This window comes from Synchiropus splendidus, chromosome 14 (assembly GCF_027744825.2).
Source record: "Synchiropus splendidus isolate RoL2022-P1 chromosome 14, RoL_Sspl_1.0, whole genome shotgun sequence".
NCBI classification, from domain to species: domain Eukaryota; kingdom Metazoa; phylum Chordata; class Actinopteri; order Syngnathiformes; family Callionymidae; genus Synchiropus; species Synchiropus splendidus.
Window position 1 is genome coordinate 23,219,998 of NC_071347.1, and position 8,687 is coordinate 23,228,684.

The window sequence follows — 8,687 nt, forward strand, 5'->3', positions numbered from 1 at the left end:
GACACTGGAGTCAAAGCCTCTCCGTCACGAAAGAAAAGACGAGTCTTCCAGGCTACGAATCAGGACAAAGACCAAAGCAGAAGAAACTAGATAACAGTGGGGAAGATGAGGCTCAAGAGCAGCGGGCGGTGGCAGCAACAGCGGGGAGGAAACTCCACCTCAAACACTTCCAGACAAATATAGAAACATATAAAACCAAAATAAGCGGGCGATTAAAGCATCCAGTTAAGATCAGCGTCGTGTGGTTCATAGATGGGGTGAAATCAACAAACTCCATCAATTTCACAGAGGCTTTTATTCCCCGTCACACACACATACACACAAACACACACACACTACACTGGAGCTTGTCTCACGGCGGCTGGTGGAGACGTACAGCGACACGCAGCACAGGCCAGGTTTTCTGAACCTGGATCAGCGGCCGAGCCGGGTCAGTTTTGGGACTCCACGTCTGGGGTTTGGTGGCAGCAGAGCGCCAGCGGGAGGATCTGGCCACACGGGCCGTGGAAGTGGAACTGGAAGGAGTTGGTGGCTGGTGTGACCTCCGTGTTGAACTCTGCCACCGGGACGCCTCTGTCGGCCGCCTGGGGGGCAAACATGGCCGCCGGGTAGACCACCGAGGAGGTCCCGGCCACCAGGCAGAGGTCACACCTCTCCAGCGCCTCCTCCGCCTGCCGCAGCACATCCGAGTCCAGACTCTCTCCGAACCAGACCACGGCGGGTCGCAGGAGGCCGAGGCAGGACTCACACCTCGGCAGCTCCTTCTCCGGGATCCGGGCGTCCTCCGCGTCCTCAGGAGCGCCCCGCCCCTCCAGCGCTGGGCAGATCGGGCTCTTGTAGTTGGACGCCTCCTGACCGCAGGACAGGCAGCGGGTCCTGAACAGACTGCCGTGGATCTCCAGCAGGTTCTTGGACCCAGCACGGCGGTGAAGCTCGTCCACGTTCTGAGTGATGACGGTGACCCGCCGGCCCTGCTTGGCCAGGGCCTCCTCACACTCCGCGATGGCCCGGTGCGACGGGTTGGGTTCCTTGGTGAGCACCAGCTCGCGGCGGTAGTGGTAGAACTCCCAAACGCGGGAGGGGTTCTGGCTGAAGGCGCCCGGCGTGGCCAGGTCCTGGGCGGCCCACTTCCTCCAGAAGCCGCCCTGTCCTCGGAAGGTGGGCACCCCGCTCTCAGCGCTCACCCCGGCGCCGGTGATGACCACGATGTTCTGGGAGCGGAGGAAGACCTTCCTGAACGCTGCCAGGTCCGAGCTGGGCCGGGCCGAGGTGGAGCTGCGGCCACTCATCCTGAGGCGGCTCCGGCAGGCCAGCCGCGACACCAGCATGCCAGTCTGACCCTCCTGGACCAGACGCTGGCTCCGTCACCGACTGGACTGAAAAGAGGAAGAGCGTCAGCGGACCGGAACCGCGACCAGGCAGAATGTGGCGCGCCGTTTTCGCAGCCTTGTTTGTGCGACTGTGACCCAGGGGTTCTGATGGACCTCGGGGTTCTGATGGACCTCAGGCCACTCGCCCTCTGCTCCTCAGGACAGACCTGGTATGTTTGTGTGAGTCACTTATGAGGACCAACACCTGAACCTGAGCTCTCACCAACTGCTCAGTTGACCTCGAAAAAATGAAGGTGCCACTCGTCTGTGTTTACCAGCGGTTTGAGCCAAGAACACTAAACAACGGAAGCTTTTCCAGGAAATAAAAGCACGACTCATCTTTAACCTGCGTGGTGAGATCAAAGCTACCGTGGTCCTAGTGACGACCATGTTTCTATTTATAAGCTCTGGGCGGACATCCACAGACACAACAGGTGCACATCAGAATTGTGACGCGGATCTTTTAAGGTTATTAAAATGTCATTTAAACATGCACCAGAGTGAATTCTTTACATACGTAGACAATCTGCGCGTGACTATTTTCGTGTTTGGAAACAAACAACCAGCAGCAGACGTTTAGCATTAACATGCTAAAGGAGCCGGACACAAACACGGAGGTTAACGCAACGTCCTGGACACAACACAACAACACACTTACAGGTAGAGAGTTCACCGTCCTCCTATCAGGCACTGACGCAAACATGAAACGCGAATAAGACTGACGTTTCCGGGTTCTGACGCGAAAGTTTCCGGTTTCAAAATAAAACCACGGGAGTTGCGATTAAAGTACAGTATTTTGCCCGTAAACCACAATCGAAATGATTCGCTTACAGAACAAAATTATTCGATTTTTTTTCTATTTCTGTTTTAAGACCCAGTGTTGTAAATATGTCTTGCAATGGAACAAATTTAGCTATAGTGTCAAGCGACACGACTCGTTTAAAATCAACGACACTCCTTCGTAACCGCTGATATTAACGGAATGCTACAAAACAACATGAAGTCGGCAGCAAACACCACCGGGAACAGCCTTTATTTCACTTGTCGGCAAAGAGTCTATTCAGTTAAAATGATATAAATACTAATCCTAAAAACTCGATCGATCGTTATGACTGAAAGTGCCATTAAATGTCGTTTAACCATGAGTTAAGAAAAATAGAATTCAATCTTTGACCACTCCAGGTCACAAGATGGCGCTGTGTGCGCGTGTCACGTGACCAGAAGCGCTTCCTCACACATGTCATTTGTTTTCCTCCTCGCGAAAGTAAATCCATGGTAAAAACCCGAGGGTTGGGATAAAATGGGGAAAAAGAAGAGTGAAAAGAAGGGAAAGGGAGCGGAGAAGACCGCGGCCAAGATGGAGAAGAAGGTTTCGAAGAGGTCCAAACGAGAGGAGGTGAGCGATGTATCGCCTCAAACACGATGGAAAAAGTGGCGAAGCGACGATCTCGCTGGTGTCCAGTCGTGTTGTCTGAGCTTGAGTGTTGCGTACAGTCGATTATGTTCGTCTGTTATGAAAGCGAAACACTGACTTGCTTTCATTGAGTTGATCACGTATTATCTGTAGATGTGGCCTGTTTACAGACATTCCAAACAAAGCACTGACTTGATGGAAAGTGCTTCATGAGTGGTCTTCATCCGACATGCTGTTCTAACTCGGGAGTTTCTCCAGGAAGATCTGGAAGCTCTGATCGCGGAGTTCCAGAGTCTGGATGCCAGGAAGACGCAGGTGGTGGAGACGGCGTGTCCTCCTCCGTCCCCCAGGTGCCCCTCGACTCTGCCTGACCTTTGACCCCTGACGGCGACGTCTCGGTCGGTGACTCAGCTGCGTGGCTCGTCATGTGTTTCAGGCTGCAGGCGTCGCTCTCGGCTCACCCCGATAAGGACGAGCTCATCCTGTTCGGAGGGGAGTTCTTCAACGGGAAGCGGGTAGCTGGACGCCGCCGTGCAGGTCTGCAGCAGCGTTGCCGCCGCGCTCTTACGTGACCGGGTCTCCTCTGCTCTCTCAGACCTTCCTCTACAACGACCTCTTCTTCTACAACATCAAGAAGAACAGCTGGACCAAGTGCGAGATCCCCAACCCTCCGCCCCCCCGCTGCTCCCACCAGGTCTGTGTCTGGCATCGGTGCCTTGCTGCTGTGGTGTCATCACTGTGTCAAACCCGCGGTCTGCAGGCCGTGGTGGTCCCTCAGGGTGGCGGTCAGCTCTGGATATTTGGGGGCGAGTTTGCGTCCCAGAACGCCGAACAGTTCTACCACTACAAGGACCTGTGGGTGCTGCACCTGGCCACACACACCTGGGAGAGCATCAAGTGCGTCCAGCGCCACCTGCTGACCAGTGCCCCCACTAACGTCTGTGTGTGGTGTCCAGGGCACCGGGCGGACCATCGGGTCGCAGCGGTCACCGCATGCTGCTCAGCAAAAAGCAGCTGATCGTCTTCGGGGGATTCCATGAGAGCGCCAGGTAGGCTCAGACACAGAACTCCGCTTTCCTCCCACAGCGCCACATGCCAACTCTCTTCTCTCCTCCCGACTCAGAGACTTCATCTACTACAACGACGTCTTCAGCTTCTCTCTGGAGACCTTCAGCTGGTGCCGCCTCTCCCCCTCTGGCTCCGCCCCCTCGCCACGCTCCGCCTGTCAGATGATCGCCACGCCGGACGGCGTCATCGTCTATGGAGGATACTCCAAAACGGTGAGTGAGTTGGTACAGCTGAACGTGTGCGCGTCATGTGACGTGTTGCTGCGGCAGAGGGTGAAGAAGGACGTGGAGAAAGGGAGCATCCACTCGGACATGTTCCTCCTGAAGAGAGACGGGAAGGAAGCGCAAGGTGGGACCTCACTGCGACGGCTGCTCCTCGCCAGCTCTGACCCCGCCGTGTCTCCTGCAGAGAAGTGGTCCTGGTGCCGGCTCAGCCCCTCGGGGAACAAGCCCCCTCCTCGCTCCGGCTTCTCCCTGGTGGCGGGTGCCGCGGGCCGGGCCGTGCTCTTCGGCGGCGTGACGGACGAGGAAGAGGAGGAGGACATCGACAGCGACTTCTACAACGACCTCTACCTGTACGACGTGGTGAAGAACCGCTGGTTTCCTGGGTCACTGCGGGTGAGGAGGCGGAGCTGACGGTGACCTGGTCCAGCTGGTCTCAGTGGGTCGGAGGTGTGAGGTGTCGGGTGTGTTTCAGGGCAGTAAGAGCCAGAGGAAGAAGAGCAGGAGAGGGAGGAAGGACGGAGGTGAGGGGGCGAAGGAGGAGGATGAGGCTGGCGGACCCTCCGAGGTCATCAGAGAGGTGGTGTCTGAGGACGGCACGGTGATGACCATCAAGGAGATGATCCCTGCTGCTCAGGAGGAGGAGGAGGACGAGGAGGAGGAGGAGGAGGAAGATGGTATGCAGAGAAACCGCAGCGCTCTGACTGAGAAAAGCCCTGTGTTTGACCACACTGTGGTGTGTGTGTCCTCCAGCGTCGGCCTGCTGCCCCCTGGTGGAGCCCTGCCCCCGGTCCAGCGCCTTGGCAGCCGTGCGGCTGGGGAGGCTCTTCCTATACGGCGGGATGTTCGAGGTCGGCAGCCGCCAGTTCACCCTCAACGACTTCTACAGTCTGGACCTGCACAAGCTGGACCAGTGGGAGGTCCTGGTGGAGATGGACCCCAGTGAGTGGACCTTCCCGCCGGTGCCGCTGGCCCGCTCTCATGTGACTCTCTGCTCCACAGAGACTCAGGAGTGGCTGGAGGAGTCCGAGTTCGAGTCTGACGAAGAGGAGGAGGTGAAGGGAGCCGAAGGAGAGGACGAGTCTGAGGAGGAGAGCGAGTCGGACGAAGGTGAGCGTGTGCTCGGACCTGTTGCTGGTTCAGGCTCAAACTTCCACACACACACGCTCTCAGCCTCTGGTGGAGGACTCGCTCAGCCTTGGCGTCCCAGTCACTCGAGAACAAGACCCCTGGACCCGCCTCTGTGAGGACTGGAGCTGCTCCCAAAACCTCCTGACTTGGGAAGGTTCTAGAACACGTAGACTTTGGAGTCGTCATCCGCCGATTCGGATTAGAACTTCCACCATGTCTGTTTCTAATGAGGACCTGACGTTTGATTCCAGATGAGGAGGAGCACCCAGCGGTGCAGGAGGGTGAGTCTCTGACCGACTACCAGACGCGGACTCTGCAGTACTGGACCGGACTGGCTCGCTCCAACATGGGCGCCGAAGCCAAGGACAAGAAAGTGTGTAAAGTGGCGACGGCCATGGCCAAGGTCTTCTATGAAGAGCAGTAGAGCGCCGTGTGTGTGTGTGTGTGTGTGTGTGTGTGTGTGTGTGTGTGTGTGTGTGTGTGTGTGTGTGTGTGTGTGTGTGTGTGTGTGTGTGTGTGTGTGTGTGTGTGTGTGTGTGTGTGTGTGTGTGTGTGTGTGTGTGTGTGTGTGTGTGTGTGTGTGTTAATACGCTCATGTAATGCTAAATGCTAAGGATCTGTGCAACGCCACATGTGGGTCATGTGTCCAGTGAGCCTCAGCCATCTGACTGTACAGACCCATTAAACCAACAACATCTTAACCCATGAGTCATGACTCTCCACCGCCTCGGGCTCGGGCCTGCAGAGTAGCTGGAGCTGCATCCAGTTCTGTAGGCCTGTGGGTCAGATGGCATCCAGGCCTCCGACTGGAGTTGGACTCCCTCTGGTGCTGAATCCCTCACATCTGAGCGAATCCTTTAACCAACAGCAAGTGAGTTGGACTCACCTGTGTTCACCTGCTGAATCCCACACATCTGAGTGAGTCCTTCTGACCTGAGTGACTCCACTGTGTACTGTTTCGAGTTGCATGTGAGTGAGTTGCTGAGTCAAACGAGTCGAGCTGCCACGAGTCCCTGCTGTCTCAGTGGAAAGACTCGGTCTTTCCTGCCTGAAGGTGCTGCGAGTCCATTGCAGAGCCGAGTCGCTCCAGCCGCTGACAGGGTTTCACTAAGTCCATCCTCCATCTTGTACTGTGGAGGAAGAGGAGCAGCAGCGATGAAGAGCGTCGTCGCTCACACGCCAGCCTTCTTCTCCGTGACCCATTTCTCCTCCGTCAGGATTCTGAAGGAGGGATGAGAGCGTGCGGATGAATAATAGAGGAGATGGATGAGAACGACCCCCTCCTCCTCCTTCCCCCGCCCCCTGCTCCGCCCCTTATTTTTATTTTAACTCCGGCCCCCAAAAAGACTCATGAATAAGTCAAGAGATTTTTTTTCTTCGGGCTGCTGACGTGGAGAGTCGTCGTCACGCTGACGGAGAAGCGGAGCAGAAGGTTCATGCTCCACCACTCGTTCACGCCGACGACACGTGGGCGGAGCTTCTGTGAGGCATCACACTGGGAGACAAACAGAGCCTTGAACAACACCAGGCTCCGACTCCCAACCACAGCCAGAGCTCAGGACTGGACTCAGCAGCGTCACTGTGACCGGCGACACCAGACGCTGCAAGTGAAGTGCACTGCACCCACACCTGGAGACGGAGGGTGGGAGGAACACCATCATCTGGAGACAACAACTTCATGACTTCCCTCTCCACAGAGAAGTTTACCCACACTTGATCATAATAGATGTCGTAAAATACAAACGAGTACAAACAACACTATTGCAAACACATTTACAAATGATTTTTTTAAAATATAGAATTTAAAGAAAAAAAAGCAGGAGAAGAAAATGAATATATAATATGACAGTAAAAAGCAACAACAAGTTGAAAAATGACAGACAGGTTCAGGTAGAAATAACGTCAAAGCATAAAGAAAAACAACTTCAAATGAAAAAGCATTCAAAAATAGTAAAACACCATCATAGGAACATCTGGAAGTAGAAAATTAAACTTTAAAAAATGAAAAAAATAGATGTATATAAGAAATGACAAACGAATCTGCAGTATATTATATAAACTGAGCATAATTCAAAGGCAAAATAAATCAATCACCTGCAAAACAAACAACAGAAGCAGCAAGTGACTCACACACGACTTGAGTGACGCAGTTACCTGGGTCATGTGACCTTTGGTTGCCTTCTGCAGGGCAAACAGGGCAGAACAGACGTGAGTCTGAGGCGAGGTCAGTGAAGTGGTGAGCTCCTTGCTCCTGTCTGGGCCGCTCGCTTCCGGTCATGTGACCCGCTCTGCCCCGTATGATGTCACGGATGAATTGGCCGCGGCTTCACCTGTGCCCTCTCCTCCCCCTCCCCCCTCTGTCACTATTGTGTGTTTGGAGGCTCTGAACTCTAATCCCGGCTCACTCTGACTTTATTACTCTAATCTGAGCTGGAATTGGCTTAACCCTCTGACAGAGCTGCAGGACAGAGAGACGTCCACAGTGACGCCATCTGCCGTAACATTATGACCACCTGCTGAGACTCACTGACCTGGGGAGGAAACCGATCTCGGACCAAAGGCCTTGACCCTGGTTCCATATTTACAGTGCGTTTGTTTGTGGACGGCATCTTCTGAACATTGTCACAGTTTTGACCTCCTGTTCAGTTTTCAAATGTGTCTCATTGCTGTGTAGTGTCACATTCTTATCAGTTTCCTTTTTCCCCTTACAGACATAAACTGAAATAAAAACTCATAAGTAGAAAGTAAAATAAAAAGTCCAAAACATAAATGTTTTATTCCGCAATTTATAGAAAAAAAATACACAAAAATAATATGAAATATTGTATTAAAAAGCGACAACATAAATGCAACAAAGTAAAATAAAAACGGTCTCAAAAAGTCAGGTAAAAATAACTTTAAATATAGTCAGGCAAAGTAAAGACAAAAAACATGAAAGTATTAAAAAGATAAAACGCTAAAACCACACACTAGTAGTAAAAAAATAGTAACAAAAAAGAACATGAATACCATAACAAAAATATATTAGAATAAAGTAAAAATATATGAATGTATTTTAGAAATAAAATGACGAAAAATGAATATATTTGTACCGAATGATTAAAATATTTTTTAAAGGAAATTATTACAAAATTACAAACAAACAAAAAAAAAAAACAAATGAAATGAACCAAAGACTGTTGAAGAACCTGAAAAAAGTGATCGATAAAAAACAAGTTGGTACAAAGGCCATAAACGGGCAGGTTAGACTGAGAGGAGATGGAAAGTGAAACAAAAACAAAACAAAATGAACGCGAGAGCGAGATGGAAATGGTCCGCGGGAAATGAAGTTGAAGGAAAGCGATATTTGGGTTGACTTTTGCCAGCAGAAGGCCGGTGGTGCGCTGCAGCGCTGGGAGAAGCCACAGGTGAGGAAGGCGCGCCTGTCCCTTTAAGAGCGGGATTGTGCGACCGGGAGGGGGGGGGGGTGAGGTGACGCTCGGC

General features: G+C 52.7%; 2 protein-coding genes across 4 annotated transcripts; one reads left to right on the forward strand and one right to left on the reverse strand.

Moving 5' to 3' along the window:
• Window positions 1-276: 276 nt before the first annotated feature.
• LOC128770461 (NAD-dependent protein deacylase sirtuin-5, mitochondrial-like) lies at window positions 277-2,151 on the reverse strand. The gene is made up of 2 exons (XM_053884933.1): window positions 2,029-2,151; window positions 277-1,376 (listed from the first exon to the last, which is right to left on the reverse strand). Exon 2 carries the CDS (start codon window positions 1,326-1,328, stop codon window positions 432-434), a length of 897 nt encoding a protein of 298 aa, XP_053740908.1. The 5' UTR covers window positions 1,329-1,376; window positions 2,029-2,151; the 3' UTR covers window positions 277-431.
• On the forward strand, window positions 2,149-6,341 carry klhdc4 (kelch domain containing 4). 3 transcript variants are annotated; one of them, XM_053884927.1, is made up of 13 exons: window positions 2,149-2,766; window positions 3,043-3,134; window positions 3,221-3,299; window positions 3,380-3,478; window positions 3,545-3,681; window positions 3,741-3,833; window positions 3,908-4,064; window positions 4,122-4,200; window positions 4,261-4,469; window positions 4,549-4,750; window positions 4,827-5,015; window positions 5,076-5,183; window positions 5,456-6,340. In XM_053884927.1, the coding sequence occupies exons 1-13, from the start codon at window positions 2,671-2,673 to the stop codon at window positions 5,626-5,628; spliced, it is 1,713 nt and encodes a 570-aa protein (XP_053740902.1). In that variant the 5' UTR covers window positions 2,149-2,670; the 3' UTR covers window positions 5,629-6,340. The 3 variants fall into 3 exon arrangements, with proteins under 3 accessions (XP_053740902.1, XP_053740903.1, XP_053740906.1); XM_053884928.1 differs by having other exon boundaries at window positions 2,600-2,766; window positions 3,047-3,299; window positions 5,456-6,341; XM_053884931.1 differs by having other exon boundaries at window positions 2,620-2,766; window positions 2,955-3,299; window positions 5,456-6,341.
• Window positions 6,342-8,687: the final 2,346 nt, after the last annotated feature.

Bases quoted from the DNA above. Each gene is read 5' to 3' on its own strand.
- LOC128770461 (XM_053884933.1), bottom strand. From the start codon at position 1,328: ATGCTGGTGTCGCGGCTGGCCTGCCGGAGCCGCCTCAGGATGAGTGGC.
- klhdc4 (XM_053884927.1), top strand. From the start codon at position 2,671: ATGGGGAAAAAGAAGAGTGAAAAGAAGGGAAAGGGAGCGGAGAAGACC. The intron at 2,767-3,042 runs GTGAGCGATGTA...GAGTTTCTCCAG, and splicing joins AGAGGTCCAAACGAGAGGAG to GAAGATCTGGAAGCTCTGAT. The intron at 5,016-5,075 runs GTGAGTGGACCT...TCTGCTCCACAG, and splicing joins CCTGGTGGAGATGGACCCCA to AGACTCAGGAGTGGCTGGAG.